Source organism: Atractosteus spatula, chromosome 9 (genome assembly GCF_055471065.1).
Source record: "Atractosteus spatula isolate fAtrSpa1 chromosome 9, fAtrSpa1.hap1, whole genome shotgun sequence".
NCBI classification, from domain to species: Eukaryota; Metazoa; Chordata; class Actinopteri; order Semionotiformes; family Lepisosteidae; genus Atractosteus; species Atractosteus spatula.
The window spans coordinates 17,721,890-17,743,315 of NC_142714.1; the positions used below are offsets into that span (position 1 = coordinate 17,721,890).

A 21,426-nucleotide genomic window follows, 5' to 3' on the forward strand; every position below is an offset into this window, starting at 1 on the left:
TAATGAAAAATTATATATCGGACAAACATTTATCAGATCACAGCGATATTGTAAATATATGATGCAAATATAAGTAATAAGACGATGAAAAGTTTTCTGCCTTGATTTTTTGGAACGAACACAAACTGCAACTGCAACACCTGAGAACCACTCAAATGGGAGGATTTCTTAGACGTCACTGGGTCAGAGTTTAAAGGTCGCAGGGCATACGTTTCCCGCGAAAGTAGGTGTGTTTTTCAGCAGTTTGTTGGTTGTTTAAATATTTATTATTCTTGTAATTTCTTGCATTTAACTTTCTTTTTAAATACAGTAATTCAAGAAACATGCCAAAGAGAGCCTATCCTTTCGGTGAAAGCTTCTCTTTGCAGTATAAAATTCACATTGGACAGAAAGAAGTGAACCAGGGTGTATTTGGAAACGCGTACAGACAAGAGATCTACGGTAAGTTCAAGTTTATTGTCATTATACTCATATACAGGTATATGGTATAACGAAATGCTATTTAGCTAGCTCTCAGACGATACGTAGTACAAAAAAACCCAATACAATTGTATAATAAAAGAGAGACGGAGACAACAGGCAGTGTGCAAAAACAACAACCGGCAATGTGCAAAACCAAAAAAAAAAGGTAACGGGTAATGTGTAAAAACAACATCAGATGTGTATGAACATGCATCAACAGAATGAAATAAAAGGATAGAAATTATGGGGAGTGAGCTTTTTGACATGTAAGGTAGAGGTAGATTTCAATGTGTGAGGTTTTGGTAAGAAAGAAGGCACTGTGAGGTTCAGATCATAGGTGAGAGTGAGAGAGGCTGGGAGTTTAATAGTTTGATAGTGCGGGGGTAAAAACTGTGTCTGAGTCTGGTAGTCCGGGCCCGAATGCTCCGGTACCGTTTTCCAGATGGTAGAGGGTCATACAGTCTGTAGCTGGGGTGTGTGGGGTCTTTGATGATGCTTAGAGCTTTCCTCAAGCACCGTCTGGTTTTGTTGACGAGATCTTTTTTGTGGGGAGGGGAGGGTAAAAAAAATGTTAGTGTTTATAAGGTTTTGCGTTTTCTTGCTTGTCTTGCCCTCGTCGCTGAGTAACGATAGTGCATTAAATTGCAAAACCCCAAGAATTTTAAACGGAGTCAGGTGAGAGATACTTGGGCATATTTACCTGTGATTGAGTAGTTCTTTGCCCAGAAGTGGGAGAATGTTAAGTATTTGATTTGCATCGAGCCTTTCTTAATAAAAGTCACGGCTATAATGTCAACTCACTAATACCGATGCCATTGCTAATGAAGGACATCTATGCCTTAAGACGTTAAGAGGTGTGAGGACCCCCCCTCCTTGGTCACCTGCTTGATTTGAACTTCAGGTTTGACCATCTCGTCTGAGTCTGCTTTGAATCCACTGTAAACTATTTGAACGTCTGGCTGTCTCTCCAGGCTGACGTCTTAGATCTGGTCCATCTACAGCCCGTGCATCAAAAAAGGGACACTTCGCCTTATGTTAACGTTTTCCGTTTGCAGCGAAAACGAAGGGTTTGCTTTTCAGTGGCGCCAAGGCCGTTATGGGGAGGATCTGGAAGGCGGAATCCGGTGTCGGAGTCGGTCCGGAAGATTCTTCTCCTCGCCTGGCAGCGCCGGTCACCCCCACTCTGTTGAGGGGGCAGACGTTGATAGGGCACGATGGCAAACTGAGGAAATGCGACACTCGTTCTGGTGCAGGTAAACCTTGGCGAACGCTAACGCTGGCGGGTTCCTTGAACTCCGTGGCAAACGAAAACCGTTTACTCCTGCCGGTGTCCCGGAAACGGGTACATTTTCTTCACTTCACTCGTTTGAGCAGCGTCCTTCTGATGCGAACGTGTAGTTGCCTTTCAGTCGCATAAATCACTTGAATGAATCAGTACGCTTGACATTTATGATTTGTGTGTAAATTCACTTTGATTTATCGTATTCTACGAAATTTTCCCGTGAGTGAGTTCGCTTCTACCTGTTTTTAAGAGCTACTGAGCTTCTATTCTAGTTCACATCCAGGCCGGCCGACTGTAACTTCCTGACCAAAGGCAAAATTTAAAGGCCCGATTGCCCTTTGATTTTGGTGTTATCTCCCTGCCTGTGGAACCCCCTTCCCTGGATTGACAGGGACTCTATTGTAAAAGTAAAAATGCCGTTTAAAAACTTACTTTCTCGAAGAAAATAATTGCTTTTTCTTGTACAGCCCTCTGATGTTAGTTATGAAGTGAGATTTTATGTGTAACTGGCATAACTTTCCCTATCTTTAATGTGTAATATCCTTTTCCAAGGTAACTGGCCACAGTTACAACTTAATGGTTTAGTATGCTGTTCTTTCATGTTGGCTCCCTCTTTGGGATACTGTTGTCTCTCACAATGAGACATTTAATCTGCTCTATGCATGTGTGAATGTGCTCTAACCTGTGGCCTGCACTCTTTCCTAGGTGCCCGTGATGCTCCTGGAACGTGCTGTGTGTGTCTGAAAGCAGCTGGCGTGAAGGCCCACTGTGCGCAGTGCGATCGCTCTGCCTGCCCAAGCTGCAGCCGGCAATGCAGCAGCTGTACCAGCCTGTGCTGCTCTGTATGCACCATGGTAGAGTAAGTGTCGGGAGCCGTGCCTGTTTCAGAAATGACTGTCCAGGGTAGTAATGTCTGCACGCCGTCCTGGATAGTTCCAGTCTTTAGGATTGTATAGAGCTCTTAAGCCAGCAGGCCTGTAACAGTGCTTCCCTGGCACAGCACCCTGCATTAACCAGCGCTGCTCAGGCTGTGGCCAGCGGTCAAACCTAATATTCAGGATTTCATGTATGAGCGAAGGCCCTTGCCGACTGTGGGGAAACATGAGTAATAATGCAGTAGGTCAAGAAAGGATGTGTCTTTTTTGTGCACAGAAATGGGATGGACCATTTTGTCCAGAAAATGATTCCTAAGCCTAAACAATTGGGTTGGGGGGAGGGAGGATCTAATGAAATAATGCAATACCTTTTGTACATACTGTAAAGAAATTAATTTCTTTACAATAGTTTTATAACTTTTCTAGTAGTTTTCTGTAATATTTGACTGCATGGTAAGTTTATCCTTTTTAATGAGTTGAACCCACCTATAGAGTACAGCTTCAAGTCTGTTCCTGTTTTTTCATTGTGATGTCATGACAAATTTTGTAGCAAAGGCAAATGGCAGTTGAACTTCAAGTTTCACCACATTTTCTTACTTCTGAATTTGGCTTTTCTAGAAATTAAGTGGTGTTCCTTAAACTTATTTTGGTTGCTTTGGGAATCTAGGGCTCGTTTTTCATCCCAAAATGAAACATGCGAAATAGTTATACATTTTAGATTTTTTTTGTGTGTGAAACATTTTGGGGAAATGCCACTCTAGATGAACTTTAAAATGCCCAGCTCTTGATAAATACTACCCTAGCAGGTGAAATTAAGTATCCTGTAATTAGAAACGTATTTAATTGTGCCCAAACGAGAAATGCAAATGGTCATGTTTAATTATTTGGACACCTCCGAATGGTTTAATACAGTTCAGTTAAAGTACAGTTTAAGGACTAATTTGTTGTAATATAAATAAATCAAGAACATGTGCTCTGTGGTTACAGAATGGTCTTGTTCCTTGGTGCAACAACCGCTGTATGCGATTCTCTCTTTTTATATTCCATATTTGGAATTGCCAGTTTCTAACTGGTTTACTGCTCTCGCTTCCGTATCGGAGCGGGGGTACATTCATGTTCCAGATCCTTTTACCACTTAATGGATCACGTTTTGAACTCCAAGCCGGGACAGAGACAGTGTTGATTGCCAAACTCTGCAAACTTATAGATACCATGCGACTCCCAGGGGTAGCTGTTGCGTGATAAAGCAAGGATATGCAGGCTGATTCAAGTCTGTCTGACCTTGGTGGCTTTCAGCCAACTGTGAAGCACTGCTTGGAGAATCCCAGTCAGTGACGTAATCAGACATGATCTGGCAATGTCTGCACTGTAGGGCTCAACCTGCGTTCCTCACAAGTGCTTTTAATGGCTGAGCCACTTGGAAGCCTTTAAGTCAGACAAACTAAAAGCAATTATTGAGTTTTACCGGTTTAACAGTGCAGAAACTTGATTTAATGGAGTATAAACCAGGACCTTATTGCAATACTGGGGTCTGTAATAGGCTGTAAAATCACAGTGTACAGTAAGTAGAAATGGTAATAGCACAGCGATAAAGAGGGGAATCAAGGATTTAAGTGTCTGTAAAGGTGGATTTTGAATAGGTGCTAGAAGGTTCGGTAATGGTGCAGTTTGTTTTATATGCATGGTTCTGCCACAGGGAGTGTAAGACAGGATATTGAGCTGGATCCAGCAGAGCAAAGAATGAGATGTTGTAAGGAGAGCTGAGGGAGTAGTGAAGAAACCGGTAAGGGTGGGGGTTTTAAACTAGATGTGGGCAGATGAAGCCAGCTAGGAGAGAACCTCTGTGTGCACTGAAGAAGCAGGAGGCTTGTTGATGTACTGTAGGAAAGCCAGTAAGGAGTGAGTTGCTTCCTTGCCAATATTGAGTCTTGCCCTAACTCAGTCCAACATGAGTTAATCTGACAAATGACATCTTAAAAAGTGTTTCCAGTGCTAAAACAAGAAGTGTGTGTACGTACGTACTTTAAAACTGGCTTATAGTTGAGTCAGTCAGGTGAAGTTACTCTGATCTGAGCCACAAGTTCTTGATCTAGTAGGCATTTAAAAAAACTCACAAGGAAATTGGAATACATGACTAGGTGTCAGGAGAACAAAATGGAACTAGAACCAGATCTGTGAAGGATATTTAAACTCCATGCAATACAGTATGTGGAGTGGTGATTTAGGAACTTGGCTAGATCAAGTGTAAAGAAAATGGCAGAAAAAAATCTCATAAATAAAGATCTCATGGCATTTCTAGTCTGTCTTTTCTAACTGATCCTCGGTGTAATGGGTTGCTGGCCCAGCTGGTTGCTGCACATCAGTGGTGGATGAAGTGGGTTCCCTCCTGTGTGTAAACTCTTTTGGCCTAAAGCACTTCTAATTCTAGAAAAAGCGTTAGTTAAAGAGAACTTGCTTTTTATTGATTTAATGTTTTAATCTAATTCAGCAGATACTCTTATGGATTACATCCCTTTTGTGATTCAAATGTTACGATGCTTTTCATGCTCACTGTTCACATTATCATGAAAATCCCTTTATTAGTCACTGATCTTTACTATGTACAGTAGTAATTCAGCCTTCCCACTTTCAACTTAAGACAAATTCGCTATAGCCCGTTTTGTTCTCCCACACGTGGGTATTTTGTTGTAGATCATGAAGTATTTTTTGGTTTTCTGTTGGTTTAACTTATTCCATTAATCTTCTACAAAGTGTCTTTTTATAGTGTAAAAGTAAATGCAGTGTAATAATTCTACTTCAGCCAACATGTTCAGTGATGTGTACAGAATTAATATCCCAGTTTATAATGCTTAACTGTTCTTTCCCAAAGTTACAGTGACCGGTATGACAGAGTGCTGTGTTGTGACTGCTCTGCCTGATCAATGGGGAAACGCCTTGGCTCGCCAGATGAAAAGTAAATAAACTGGACTTCTGCTTCCATTGTTTGCTTTTGCACCTGGAAATGCTGTGGACTGCAATTGCAGGTTTTAATGCATGTTCTGTATAATAAACTTTGTAAATATTTTTATTTTTTGCCAAATAAATGTTACTTTTCTCATATTTTACATGCTTGTCCCTTATCTGTTCTGACACAACCAAAAGATGAGAGCCATCATCCGAAGCTCTTCAGAAACTACACATGGCTGCAAGTCTCAGGAATGGCCATTCCTTTTTTATGGGGTGTCTGCAAGATCATGTGCTATTAATCCAAACTGGTTAGGGTGACTCCAAGGTGAATTTCTCCATTTGATAAGGGTTATACTAAACTTTTTACACCTAGTCCCTTTTATTGTGTACAGAGAAATGGTTGGTGGTATCACGCCTGACATTTTCTGGCATAGTAGTACATTATCAAATGAAGTGTCTGGAGTTTTTGAAGGGCTTTATAATAAAAATTTCAATGGAAAAAAGCAGCATTGCTAAAATTTTAGTGTCCAAACTGGACTGTAAAAATCCTTCAACTTGATTAAAGAAGGTAGGTAAAGTTGGGAGGAAAGGTTTGATTGCCTGTTTCATAAAGTGTCATCCTGAAATGTCTATAGAAACTAGCCATTATATTTTGTCTGGGGATTATTTAATACAGATTGTAGTCTAATTTGATTCCCCCCCCCTATATCCACAATTACTCTCTGTAACTTTCATTTTAAAATCAACCTGAATTTTTTGATTACTCGGTGTCAGATTGATTCAGTTGGAAAATTTTAAACGGATTTACTTCTTGCCAGTGGGTGGCAGTGAAAGATTTCATAAAGCAAGATGAGATTACAGCATGCTTAAATATCTTGAACTTTAGTCAGCCTGGATCAGGACATGGATTGGTGGTCAATACAGGGCTGAAATATTACCAAAGGATTGTTTTAATCTGCTCATGTGTAAGAAGTGATGGTTAAGAAGCCATTCTAAAACCTAGGCTATCTGAACCTGTGATCTGCTTCTGGACCCAACATTAATTTTTGAAGATGTTTTAATTGTACTAACCTAGGATCGGTGGCGCTTGTTAACCTGTTAGCAGTTCTGGTGATTGTCCTTGTCTGTGTTTTTATTTGTATATTAAAATATCTAAATAAGAAACTGAACTGGGGGGTGAACTGCTTTCAGATGGATTGTTACTTATTTGGTTGTTTGAATGAACGTTATGATCTGTAATGCAACAGTGTAGAATACTGGCTTCATGGAAGGACTTTGCAGAAATGTAGCATCAGCATTTTTAGCACCTGTCTGAAAGTTATGTAATCTGGAGTGGTTGACATGGGAAATGATTTTGTAACCTGAATCCTTATTTCACATGAAGCTGCTGAAAGGGTGCTGGTTTTGTATGGCTATCTACAAAAGAATGCAGGAAATTGTATAGTAAAGGATACAGCAGTGTAGGGCTGAAGGATATGCTAGTATCAGTGGAGGGGGTTATCACAGGTTGGTTGAAATTTGGGTCTTGTCAATTTACAGCAGATTTTCTATTTGACTTAAGACTCTACATTGCCAGCCTAATTAAAATGTCAATTTTCTAGAATGTTTGGCCCTATTTCCATTGATATGTGCTGTTAATTTATGCAGTATACCATTCCTTTGTTGTAAAAGTACTGTCCTGTAATGCAAAGAAAAGCATTTGTATCTAGAATATGATTGGAGCATATCCATTTGCTCCCCTTTCATAGTGTTCTCTTCTAAGTCCTGTCTTTCCTTTGAAATGCTTCTGCAGTAATGTGTACTTGTCCCTCTTTAACCTGCTCTCTTTTTAACACCACCTGTACTTGCCTACTGCCAGTGGCAGGGCCTGTCCCAGCCTTGGGGGGAAACTGAAAAAACTATAGCTCGTCAGATTACTTCACATGTCCTTCTGATATTTTTGCATTATGTCCATTTATAAAAGAGGTGACAACTGCATACAGCATTACTCTGTACTTTTCACCAGTGCACTCAGTTCCAAAGTTAGAATTATAGCTCAACCTTTATTAAAGTGGTACAATTTTATATGTCTTAACCAAAATATTGATTTTTTTCAAGTATATTGCACAGCCCACCCTTGCATAAGTTTTATTCCAATTTTCAGATTATTAGCTTTATTATTATCCATAATGGACCGAATTTCCAGAAGAGAAATGCAGTTAAAAGACAGGTGGACTGACTATGATCTTACAGAGACTGTAAAGCGGATTACTATATGAATTGATTTGTCAGGATCATGTGTACAAAGCTTAATAAAAATCTATTACTGAAATTCATTTTTGCAAAATCATCTTGCGTTAAATCAATCCAGCTTGATGTTTTTGGATCTGTTAAGGGGTCATCTTCCTGGAATATAGAATGCCACATTCTGCCCAAACAGCTTTTTTGCAGATGAAAAAACTGATTTAATGCTGAATTGTTACAATGGAAAGGCTGATCTATAACTCTTTTGAGAAGATCAACACTGCGCTTTTAAAAGTTCATATTCCTTTTCCTCTAACTACTTTAAACTTCAATATGCAGTTTTTACAAAGTACATTATTTAATTGTTTTAATTTTATTTTTCAGAATATTACAATACTTTGGTATCAATCATAAATTAACTACAGTAACATTGTGGTGTTTGCTTGACAGTTTATTTCAAGACATTAAAGAAGAAACGAGTTGTAAATAGGACATTGGATTTGGATTGTAGCTGGAACATATGCCACCTGCCAGTATTTCTTTCTCTTTTCCCTGGCTAATAAAAGGCAAAAGCAGAAATATGTATGGGCTGACAGAATTCTTAATAAATTGCTTATATTCAATTAACATTTAATTCCTTGTAGATAAAGACCCTGTTATATTTTAAATCCATTTTGATTTGGCATGCATTTCACCTTTTATAACTGGTAGAGATAGGATCAGCTCATTTAATCTCTATAACACTTGTCAGAAAGCGTCACATATGGTGCAGGCAGAGATCCACTTCATTCATCACTGAGGTACAGCACCTACCTGTATAAGGCATGGTGGCCTTTCTGTATCGTCAGCCCACACAACACAGCAGTACAGGCCCATAACAGAATTTTAGCCAGGACCCCAGTCTTCACATCCTCTTTTGAAAAGTGCCATGCATTCTTTATGGACTAGGTAGTTGGCTATGAAAGACTGAAGATCTGCTTGACACTAGTAAGTCTAGTCCATTAATGGGGTGCATTTGTATAGTGGTGCTTTATTTCCCCAAAAGGTTTTTTGTCCACACTCTCAGATACCAGGTAGCCATGACATTTTTTTTCTTACTTATTATCTAAAGGATGGTATGTCCTAAAGCATAATGTCAGCTATCATAAGCATGGGGAACTGGATTTTGGAAATTGTGAACCTGAGGAGAGAAACTGCCACCAGAACCATATACAGCAGCAACCTAGTTTTTCTATACTGTATATCAATGCCTAGGGCCATGGAACTGAATAGAGAAGTATATTTGTTGTTTTTTCATTTATTTATTTGGGTAGATGTAAGAGCGCTGAGTTTCTTGCTAAGAAATCGACTTTAATTGTGAACTGTTTCTCTGCATATTTTTCTCAGTTATTTTTTAATGATTGATGGTCACTTACTGTAGGTTAAATAATAGGACTAGAGCTGATGTAATGCTCTGTGAGTTCCTAGCATCATCATCCAGCTTGGTTTTTATTATTGTAATTCACCACAGTTGAAGTATCTGCTGTTTCAATGCTATTACTCCAATATGCTGTCACCAAGGCATGTCAAGTGTTCACACTTCAAAAATTAACCGTTTTCTAGAAAACATAATTCTCTGCGATAAGCTGTGGTAACACAGGTTTCTTCCATTTACAAACATTAAAACCGGGGCATAGAATCCCCTATGGGAATCGGGATAAGACGGAGCAGAGGATGTGATTAGGTATACAGCATGAAGAAGAAATCAAGGATTTCATCTGTGCTAATGCACTTAATTTGTTTAACATAATATAATGAGAAGTACTGGAGATGAGAGGATGTCATTTTGAGGAAATATTTTCTTTCAAAAACATCAATTTAACGGGAAGATCTTGTGACAAATCATCATTCGGCTTGTCAGAAAGAACTTTATGCAATTCTGCCATGTGGGGAGTAATTGGAGAGTTTAGATGTAGGTCATTGTCAAAGATCTGTAACGTGTGTTTTCAGAGTTTTGGGGAATGCTTCCAAGAGACTTGAGAACTCGTAGATGTTGGAGGCAAGGTCAGCCACTGCAGTTAAATAAGATCCTTCCTGTCCTTATGACAAGAACTAACTGACGACTGCATAGTAGTCAGGATCTCACAAGCGCCATGTGAAGTTTTGTCTCAATGATCAGGAAGTGGCTAGGCCAGCCTAGAATCTGTGCCAGACAACTGACTGTGTCTCTTTACAGCTAGGGGGTGGTTGAGGCCAAGTGAAATAATGTTCATTTACCTTTGACCTTAGTGTGCTCTGCAAATATGCTTGCTGTTGCTCATACTGTATATATTGGGAAGGGGCTGGTTATGTACAGTACATTTTGAACCTCTTTTCTATGCAAAAGATGCTTAGCAATGGTGATGTGGAGAGATCTCATGAAGGGATACGCTGATCTGCATTTGAAGTTAGGTACATGCAATCAACAAGTTAGAATTGCAGCCCTTTGTGTGACTATTCAGTCACTGTAAAGGAGAACTTGGTTAACTTGTTAATTCCTTGGTTTGTATTGTGTTTAAAATTTGTGTCATCTCAGATTTGTGTTATTGGAGGATGTACTCAATGCTCAGAAATGTATCCTTCTCTAATGTGCATTGTTTATTTTTTAGTATTCCATTTTTTTGTATTTCTAAATGCCTAACTTTGGCTGTTTATTAAATTTTGACAGGACGCTTTGTGTGTGTGCATGTGAGTAAGCTTGTGGGCATGCATTCTTCATCAAGCAGAGTTGGCCTGCGCTGTGAATCAGGGTTTGTATACGAGGGCAGCATCTCTGAGAGCTGGTTCAGTGAGCAGGCAGCAGCTGTGACTGGCAGGGTATCGGCGTGCCACAGCACATCTTTTATAAAACCCGTCTGCTGCACAAGCTACTTAGGGAATCTGTCTTAACACATTCTTCCATGAAGGCACTGCTGTTGCATCCCTTTCAAGATGTACTACAGTGTCTTAAAAATACAGAGTATATGTGCCATTCACTTTGTGGACTTGCTGTGTGTTTCTTTTGCATGTTTGCTGTGGTTGAAGCATAGTAAGGATTGCCTTAAACCTGTAGGGATCTAATTGGGGCAACACATTAATTTCCCCAGTCCTTTGGGTCTCCCTGCTTCTCGAGCCTAATCCAAAATCTGGCAGGCCACAAAGAAAAATGTTTGCTTTCTTCAAATCTCTATCACAGACTTTATTTTTCAAAGCTTTTTTCTTTCTGAAATTAGCCGAGTGAAAACAATTACTACAGCTTTAAAAATGTTTACTAGATTGCCCTTTAACTGGAGTACATACTGTAAAGATGTTCTCTTCAAACTGTTCTGGACACATCATACTGATAAACTGATATAAATTACATATTAACAATAAATTGAATACTGGTGCAGCAGAGGTTTGGTAATATGTGTTGTCGTCTGCCTTCAATGTTGCCCAATCGACTAGTATTTCTAGAGTTGATTGAACTTATCTCGTTAATGAATTGGTAGCAATTAGGTTCTAGACTGTATCAATTTGCTAAAAACTTAATATTGATCATTCTAGCTCCTAGACGCTTGATTAGGCATAGGTGCTAGGCTTTTGAAGATTTCAGTTTACTGGGTGTATTGCTATTTGGGCTCTGAGTTGTGTTGCCACGTGAACAGCAGTTGATTTGACTACGTTCCAAGGCACACAGCAGATAAAATAAGGACCAAGATGTCCAAATCTGCAGAGCCATGGTGTGTTGGATAAGAAAAACATTTTTGATGTCCTCACTGGTGTTACCACTGTGCCTATCTGCAGTCTGCTTGAATTACTGATGAATAACAAGATCAGCAATGTTAAACTGGGGACTCCAAGCAGCTTGAAGCACCTCTGGCCATGTTTTTCTGAAGCCTGCGGTAGAGTTTGGGTCTACTGAATGTGCAGTATGATGAAGTGATCAAAGTCCAAGGAAGTTATTTTCATGAAGCATACAGCTGACCAAGAACCTGGTGAAAGATTAAAATTCTGTCCCTTCTTAACACAAGTGCTGCTTGTGTTTGTGCCTTTAAGTTTTGAACAGCTGCTTTTTCTCAACTGACTCTGGGGGTTTGCTGAAAGTCTGAAATGCTGTCAGGAAGTTTTTTTGTGGTTTCCTCGCTGGATCAAGTGTGTCTGCAGAAAATATTGAAACTGTTGAGATGTCAGGTGGCATGTCTCAATGAAAACTGAAGTTTGCTTGATTTATAAGGCACGTATGAAAAGCGGTCCCCAAACAATCAAATCATTTACACCTTCAAAAAAACAGTCCAAAATGCATAAAGTCCTTCTCTCACCACACAAGTTGTACAGTATATCACTCAGAGAACTACTGCACTCATACTGTACATTTCTTTTGCACAATCGTGATGATGCAGAAATTTAAAACTTAACATTTGATTCGTAAGGCCTTTTTCAATGTTTCATTCTTCTAGGTCATGTGTTTGATGAAGACAAGTAGAATTGCCCTCAGTTGCACTCAGGTACAGCAGCTTAGTCACATACTGGTTCCTAAGTGGGAAAAGAAGATCTGATGGAATCAGAACGTGTGCAGTGTTCATTGATCTTTGAAGGTTGTCTTTCAGGTACAGTATATGTTGCAAAGGTAGAGTATTTGTAAAGGTGTGCAAAAGATAGGCTATTAATAACAGAATAAACTCATTGCAAATTGTACATTGTATTTAAAATTACAATCTAGAAAGAAGCTTCTGAAGAAATGAGCCAGCATCTGTTTTCTTATCCATGCAAGTTTTGACTTCTGTAGTGTTTCTCAAATGGTAAAAAGGAGTTCTAATCACCGACTTCAAATGTAGGTCACATGAAAGCTCAGAGTCCAGAATGACGCCCAGATAGAATTGCTGTCATAAGTTATCTGAGATGGGTTAGATAGATTTACTCTCTGTTTAATTTACTGTTTTCTCTTTTTTTTAACAAATTAAAGGCCACCCATGACTAAATTTGTTAGACATTCTGTGAAGAAAGACACTGTCATGACAGTTTAGGCTGAAAAGGATGCATTGGTGTATGTCATCAACATTGAAATCAAAGTCTAGTTTATTTTTCCTGATGAAAGTCCTTATTCTAGTGGTAGTATTTACACCCTAAACAACAAACACCAAACTGAACAGCTCTCAATTTAGAACTGTCTTTATCATCTAAGACACAATGAAAGTGTTGAGAAACAGGAAAGTCAGGCTACTCTAAAACCTTTCCAGAGAGGCCAGTGCAGATATTTCAAAAAGATCTCATGATTTATGACAGGGATACTCAAATGGCAGCCCCTCCAATCCACACAATTTTACTACAGCCACTTCCTGAATTATTTAATTGATAATTAGCAAGATCAACAAAGCAAATAAGAATCTTTTTATTCTAAGTACTAAAATGGAGTGGATAGGAATGGCCTCAAATCAATGGTATTAAATGCAATACAGAGATCTAACATAAAAGGAATGTTTGATACTAAGAGGAGATCATTACAGACCCACAGCAAAGCAGTCTCAGTTCTACGACCAGAATGAAATCCAGACTAAATTTGTCTAGCGTGTTTACTTTGCAGGCATTATAACTTGAAAAAAATGTTTAGGCATCCGCATGCATGAAAAAAAAAATCACTTTTATTGCATGAAATGTTATGCAGTTTTTTTAGGACACTTATTGATTTAATTTGTCTTGCAAGCCTGAATTGCATCCAAATTTATGCATATCATTGTACTACTTTAATTTATTCATGTAGCTTTTAAGAAATAATTGCTAAATAAGGCTTTTAACAATCTGTAATTATAGATATTTCAGAAAAGACATTCAGAAAAGTCCTAGAATGCATTTGCAAGATTGCAAGATTTTCTGCTGTAGAAGTTAATAAGTCCGCTGACATTGAAAGACCGGTTTAAATTTGGATTTAATTGATTTATTCAGAATGGGGTTGTGCTATCTATTGACTGTTTCACTTTTCTAATGTCAGTGTGTTTTTCTTTTCCGAGCAAAGGCAAGGGGTCGTTTAGAAAATACTATGAATGAATAGTCGTCCATTCTAGTAAAAACTACAGAAATTGAAATGATCCTGGTTGGCACAATGGCATGGTGGTTAGTGCATGTTGCCTCACAGCTGGATCCTTCAGAGACCACGTCTTTGCCACTCACTGTGGCCATGAATCCCAGCAACAGGTAAAAAAAGATCCCACATCCCACACCCACCTGTACTCGGCTAAAATGATGACTCCTCTTGTTGGGGGGGGTGTGGTTTGAGCAGTATCTGCTGTAGCTGCTTCCATTTTTAAGTCTACATCTTCCACTGAGCTGTGGGAACTCTCAGCAGTTTGTTTTGGAATCATACTGCAAAAAAAATCCATTGCAGTATTATTTGCTTAGCAGATGACCTTATCCAGGGTGACTTCCATAAAATGAAATCCACATTACCAGTTGTGAACATACAAACAAAATGAAAGATAAGGCCAGCACAATCTGCAGGAGCAGTAAGCACGAGCAGCGCCAGGAAAAACTAAACACATCCGAACAAGTGTGCAGACAATGTGGGCACCAGGCAGCCTGCACAAGGCAACAAGTTGGGCTGCAGTCGAAATCAAAAGTGAGTAGTTCTCAGAACCACGGCAGTTCTCAGAGTGTGCTTGTATGTGACTGGATTTTCTAAGTAAATTTCAGGGTTAGTCACTACTCAAGCTAAACAGCAATCGCATTAAGGCAGTACATAAAATAAATCATTGTCAGTTTTAAATGGAAAAGATGACTTTTTCAACTACATCATAGATTCTATGTGGTTCATTCTCACTCCAGGTTGTGGGTTTAATTGTATGTGGAGATTACAGGGTTTTGATGGGTTTTCCAGCATTGTCACATATACAGGTACAGTATATACAGTATAGAATTCATCGTAATGCTGAATTTTGAAACACTGCATTTAAAAGAATGGCATTCCTTTATTTTCATAAAAATTGCACTCATACTGTAAGTAATAACTTTTTAACATTTACAGAGAAACATATTTATCCTTGTAAGAGTAAAACATCAGGGAGAATTTGCTCATTTCAGAAGGAGGGTGCCAATATTTATATCTATTACCTTTTATCGCTGTCTGATTAAACTGAAATCATTACTTCCACTCACTAGGAGTGCTTAATACACTTTGGCGATATAGCACAGACATGTATTGTATAGTTTAGTTAACAATACTGTTTAAACTAGTTAATAGTGTCATTCCAGATTCATTCTGGATTTAATTCCAGTTGTGTGCCAGTAGTCTGTGACTGTATATAGAAAGATACAAAATAAGTCTATAAGGATATTTCTTGAAAACATCAACACTGCTTGAACCGTTACTGGGTTTTGCTGTGTTACAATATGAGGTATCCACTTTCTATAGGACTGCTTTGTGACACCAAATATTCCTGACAGGCGTATTTGTGGCAAGAACCCACTGGTGACACTTGGGCCCAGAACTTAAATGTATTCAGTTGTCTTAAACCTCTTCAATCCTTAATGCTACTGTGCACTTTGAATGAAAAATAACAGCTGCCAACTGCTGAAGTTTTTACTCTCCTATCCCCCCTCTCCCTCCTTCACTTCCACCATCTCGGTCTAAAAATGACATGGTTAGACTTCAAAACCAGCTGCTTTCCCCTGGCACATGCCAGAATCCCCTTAAGGAAAAAAAAAACTTTTGCTAAACGGCTCCAAATGTATGGCTTTGTCTTTCACCCATTCTTGTGTTTACCAGCTGTGCTAGGAGAACATTCGCACTATACTTTGAAGCAGATGCTAAATATATATACAATAACTACAAGTGAAATTCAGGCAGCCATAGGATGGCTTGAACCCACATGCCATCTTAATATTTTAACAGCAAGTCACACAAAACCCAATGACCGCAGCTTGAAGACAGGTGATCACTTTACTATTTCAGCTCAGTCTACTTACTAATACTTTTTAAGGTACAGGACTATCCTCCAGGGGTATATTCAGAGACGTGTTTTGCAAGGGATCTTCAGAATCACAAGAAACATTTTTGTTAAAGCTAAAATTGATTCCCTTTAAAGCATAAAGGTTCAGATCCAAGAAATAATGAAAGGTGGCTATGAGGACAGACGTCTGATTGATATTCTGGTCCTCAATCCAGTGGTTGCTGTCTCAAGGGAATCCTTGGCCCCTGTAGTGCTGCTCTTTTCCTTTTGTTCATGCTGAGTCTAAAGCAGTTTTATCAAATACCTTTTACATTTCTTTTGCTTCATATTCAACTGAAAAAAACAGGTGCAGTTATGAATTATGTTCTTTACATTTCCTCATCTTACAATGAATCAGATACGCTTCTCCAGTGGCATCATCATACCTGCAGGATTTTTAGTTCAAATTGAGAGAGCAGTCAGTTAAGAACATTTGGGCCATCTTGTCTATTAGTAGCCAACAGATCCGAGACTCTTGGGTGTTTCTTGAAAAAAGAGAGGGTATCAGCTTCTACAACATGGGTAGGGGACTTTTTCCAGACTCATACAATGTGTTTGATAAAAAATGCCTTCTGTTCTGAATTTTAAATGTACCTTTCTGCGTGTGTTTTCTGGGTCCAGTTTCACTGTGAATTTTGAAGAAGGCCATTGGGTTGAGTTTGGCCATCTGTTGGAGAATTTTGAATGCATGAATCAGGTCCCTTCATTCTTTTCTGTGTTGAAGACTAGAAAGATTTGGTTATTTTAATCTCTTAGTGTGGGGCATTTCTTTAAAGCATGGGCATGTACTTGGTTGCTTTTATTTTGACCGATTCCAGAGCAGCAATGTGTTTTTGTAATGTGGTGTCCAGAGGTTGTATTGTAATTGTACAATTTGAATATAAAAGCAGGGTCTCGTGACACAGCTTTACAAACACGTTCAACAAGATTATGGCTTAGACATGACTCTTGGCAATAAGTCACTAGTCAATCTTTTCCTGTCCGAGAACTAGCATTCTGGAATCGATTCTATGCTAGCGACCACAAATTGCTTACTTTTTCCTTTTTTATCACAAAGAGAGATCTACAAGGAAATCTGGATCATTAACCTTTAATTAGTCATTGGTTTGTTTACCATTTCATTCTCTTTGAATTGACCATTTAAACTCTTTCCCCAAACTGCTAAAACTGATTAATTTAGACTTTATGTTGTTTTTTTATTTAACTCATGAGCAATGCAGTGAAGATGCTTGAAACATTTCATTGCTGTAAATAAGGTTATAAACAGGGATACTATTTTAAGAGATCACAGTTTTTGGCTCACAGTTTGATTCAGGTGAGTGAAGGTTAAAAAAGGATGTTTAAGATTGCAGTGGCAGTCGAAGGCACGTGTAATTAACAGTGTATCAATGCTAAAAACACAGCATTGCATGGCTCCTCAGTACTCTTCCTTTTATTTTCTCTCAGTTATTATCTCTTTAAAAAATTACGTGAAACCTCAGTACTTCTGAATCCATTGTAATGAGATTAGTATTGTTTAATTAAGAGAGTTTCTGTTGCTGTGAAAAAATGTACAGTTAGTAAACCTTGCATTAAATATTTTCCAATTCACCATAAATTATCTTTAAAAAGTACAAAGTATATTAAAACGTTTTTTTCAATATATCAGATATCTCCTGCTCTCCCGTAAAGTAGTTCTGGTGCTGTTTTTAATCCCAACTGCGGTTGTTACTCAACAATGTTCCAGCAGTAACCTAACAGGACATACCAGTATGCCATGTATTTAAATATTTTATAGATCTACACTATGTATGAAAGGCTAGGAATTGCTAATATGCACAGTGTCTGGCAGTAGGAATCAGACACAATGAAAGGCAGAGTGAGGGAGCAAGGGCTCTGCTTGCAGTTGTAAGAGGAAGGTGAGTTTTATAACCACTGCATTTCAGTTTTCACAGTCTAGTGAAAAGAGAGCCAAGGGCACAGCACCTGCAATTGTTTTTAGATGTTTGAAGGATTTCATCTGAGGCCAGATGCAGACTCTATTTGTTGACAAAACCAAAAACTCATTTTATAAAATTTAGATATGCCTGTTCAACAGTATTGAATACTGTATGGAGGGATTTTATTTCTTATCGTTTTTAAGAAGAACAAGACAGTACTTTTCATCCATTAGGACATTGTGCATTCAGCCATTATTGAAAAAGGAAACGCCGACACCACAGCTCAGTGCTAGAAATATGTTTACCGAAGAATAAGAAAACACTTTCTTTTTAAATATCTGTTTTTGCAGCTAAATTAATTTTGCCTTCATCTTGGGAAAATGATTTTTCACTTTTTAATTGATTTGTGTGTTATAAATGAAAACTAGTTATACAGTACGTTTGCCATATTTTGTATGTCTTGTGCGTCACAAAAGAGCCTTCAAACAGGTAGAACATGCAGCAGCACTACCCACACAGTCATCCATTCTTGTTTGTGCACTGCTGATCGTTTCATTTGTGACAAAATGGCTGCCAAAAACCCCAAAACAATGAATAGAAAAACTATAACTGAACAGAAAGAAATATTATTCCAGTGAAATATTTGTCATAAGTCACAGACTTCATTTCCATTTCGGTTGCAGGCATGTTAGCTCTCCTTCCTTTTCAAGTGTGGCCACCTGTCTTGGGTTTAAAAAAAAAAGACCAAGCACCAGCTGTCTCTGGCAGGAAGGTCAAAAGTCAAGGGCACACACCGCTGGTCATGGTGTGATGCTTGACATTAACAATACAACTCTCTGTTTGGTGGGATTACAAGAGAGGAGAACAACTTTAATTAAGTGAAGTGTGTCCCTAAAATAGTCTCGAGCACCTCCCAGACACACCCAACATTTTAACTTCCATGAAACAGTGGCATTATTAAATTAGACGTCTGAAACCCTGATCTCAGAGAATACGACAGCTCCACATTTAAAAGTAACAGACTTAGAATTATGTTTACTGGTGATAATTAAGTAAGCGTTGGGTCCAGTCAAGTCATTTCAGTTGAGTCAAGCTCAACACAGAAGGCTCTCTTTGCAAGACCAGAGCTGCAATTCCTTTTTAAAATATTTTCATACTATCTGGTAGCGGACACGTTTTGAATACAGTAGCATACTTTAAACAATTTAGATGGGAATTTTGTGGGTAATTAGGCCATATTTACAAAATAGTGCAGCACAACAAAAAATTATATGGTGCAGATTGTCACCTTGAGTACCGACATTAACCAGGCACATTTGTATAGTTCAGCTGTATTGTAATTCAGGAAGACTACAGAAGATTGCATTGGTCAAAAACTAAAATGTTAATTGTTGTAACAAAAGAAAGTGATACCTGCATTACTTTTTAAGTGTAATTTTACTAAGGGAGAGAACAACTGTTTTGTCAACTCCTGTGTTGTATCTTCATACATAGAAGCTGGAAGGACCTATAGTAATAACAGTCAAAATTTAATATCACTTGAGAGGGGCACTATTATAACAGTCATTATGGTGATACTGCAGTTCTTAACAGTTTATTTTATAGTGAACAACTTAGCGCTAAAAGAATCAATTCTGCACAAATACTATGGTAAATGAATATATATATTTTCCCTGCTATTCCTGGGAACACAAATAGCGCTAAAAACTTCTGAGCCGAGTTCATATTTTGATTGACATCGGCAACCCTGGATCACAACCCTTGTTTACAAATAAGCACCACAGATGACGCTTGTGGGGTTTATCAAAGATCTCGGAGACAGCGTCTTCATTGTTCGGTGACAGGCGGAGCAGTGCAGTCATGTACGCTGCTCATGCATTAAGTAAGTGCTTGTGAGTTCTTGGTAACAATGGAGCGGCTGAACTACTACTGTGGTTACAATAGGGGCTGAAGGACAGAGCTGGGACGCATTGTGGGGACAGTCTCGTCTACAGCTCGGGTGGGGGGCGCTGGGGGGGGAGGGTGGTGGGAATTGAAATGCGGCTCCATTGGGATTGTATAGCGGAGCAGCTGGATGTCTTTAGAAGTGCAGTGGGGGCTAATTGCAATCCCTTCCCAAAGAAAGTGACCAGTGAATTGGCTCAGGGGCTTTACATTCGGTGCACTTTTTGTTTACTCTGTTGGCGTCGTATAATCTCGAGTAACCAGAACCGATCATTATTTTTCAGCTAGAACCTTCAAATACCATCTTTAGAAAAGTGTTTGTAGAAGCTATTCCAAAACAAAACTAGATTATATTAATTCAATCCCACTGATTTTAAATAGTAATGAGAACATGTATTAGCCTGTAGCCCTTGACACAGGTGTGCCTTTTTATTTACTCTGAATGTCAGAAATAACTGTATATTGTCAGTATACAAGTTGTGTTATACGTAGTCATATTTTAACCTTCAACCTTCTGCCTCTTAGGCATGGGATATTAATACTTTTTTTTACAGTTTCTGTATTACATATTAGTTCTGCAAGTTGCTTTTACCCCTGTTATAAGTAAAGCGATTTCAAATTCAACATCCTTTTTCTTTATAACAACTCAAACATAGGCTGCTACAGTCATTCTTTCAAATATGGGATTTGTGTATGGCTTCAAGAAAATTCTGAAAGCTCACACGTGTACTTGAAATCCAGTTTATACCAAATATACCACATATTTAAAAAATAATCTACTGGACAGTTTAATATTACCCACTATGACTAAGACAGTTTTTCATTTGTTGGGCGTTAACAGAAAACAACGTTTTATCTCAGGGCTTCAGAACAAGCCCAGACAGACACATCTGCATTTACCACTCAGGCTCGCTTATTTCATTGACTTTACTTAAGCAGACCAGTAGAAAGTTATATAATGGTATCTGTTAATTGGCACAAGTAATACAAAGTGTAATGCCATATTGTATGATCTGCTATTATGGACAATGAAATAACAAATTCAATAGAATATGTAAAGACTGCCACACACAGTAACCCATGACAGTGGTAATACCCATTGACTGCACAATGTCTACATTAGCACTCATTCATAATATAAATCTTAAAAAAGTAATTATAGACAATGATTACATGTATGTTTATAGAAATGACTAGAGGATTTATATAGCCTAACTATAGCACCATTTCAGTGGAAATAAGATTGTAGAAGCTGATCAGCAAGTATTTAGAAAAAGTAAGTATTACAACAAGAGATAAGGAACAGAACATATGAAAAGGTAGTTTTACAAATTTTCAAATTGCAAGCAAGATTTTGTTGCATTAATGCATGTCTTTGGATTGACAATTAAACAGTTAATGAATAGAAAACAGAATAGAGATAAGACGTGAATTCTTAGCTTGGGATGATGTAACCAGTGAGATATCACAGGTGATCAGTTTTAAAACCACTGATCCTCTTAATTTACACTGATGATCTATTTTCAAGAATAGTGTTTTAAACTAGTCAAATTTGCAGTTACCAGAATTAGATTAGCAAACAGCAGAAGTAAAAGGAAATTTAAAAATAGGACTGGGAAAACTGGACTGGCAGATGACAATTAGAGAGTTACATGCAGTTAGCATACACATAAATTATAAATTTAAGATGAGAATACCTGATTTTGAATAAACTACAGTATATGAAGACGACTTAGGAGCTAACTATAACATCATTTTCATATTCTAGATATATGTAGAAAGGTATTAAAAAGGCCAACAAAGCTAAGATATATGAT

General features: G+C 38.2%; 1 protein-coding gene across 2 annotated transcripts; it reads left to right on the forward strand.

Annotated features, from left to right (window-relative positions):
• Positions 1-198: 198 nt before the first annotated feature.
• Positions 199-5,723, forward strand: siva1 (SIVA1, apoptosis-inducing factor). Of its 2 annotated transcripts, XM_088925980.1 has the most exons (5): positions 211-223; positions 311-441; positions 1,518-1,715; positions 2,450-2,603; positions 5,489-5,723. In XM_088925980.1, the coding sequence occupies exons 2-5, from the start codon at positions 324-326 to the stop codon at positions 5,535-5,537; spliced, it is 519 nt and encodes a 172-aa protein (XP_088782106.1). In that variant the 5' UTR covers positions 211-223; positions 311-323; the 3' UTR covers positions 5,538-5,723. The 2 variants fall into 2 exon arrangements, with proteins under 2 accessions (XP_088782107.1, XP_088782106.1); XM_088925981.1 differs by having other exon boundaries at positions 199-441; positions 5,495-5,723.
• The last annotated feature ends 15,703 nt before the right edge of the window (positions 5,724-21,426 follow it).

Coding starts and splice junctions, on each gene's coding strand:
- siva1 (XM_088925980.1), top strand. CDS start 324: ATGCCAAAGAGAGCCTATCCTTTCGGTGAAAGCTTCTCTTTGCAGTAT. Junction 1,716..2,449: donor CGACACTCGTTCTGGTGCAG/GTAAACCTTGGC, acceptor ACTCTTTCCTAG/GTGCCCGTGATGCTCCTGGA. Junction 2,604..5,488: donor TCTGTATGCACCATGGTAGA/GTAAGTGTCGGG, acceptor TCTTTCCCAAAG/TTACAGTGACCGGTATGACA.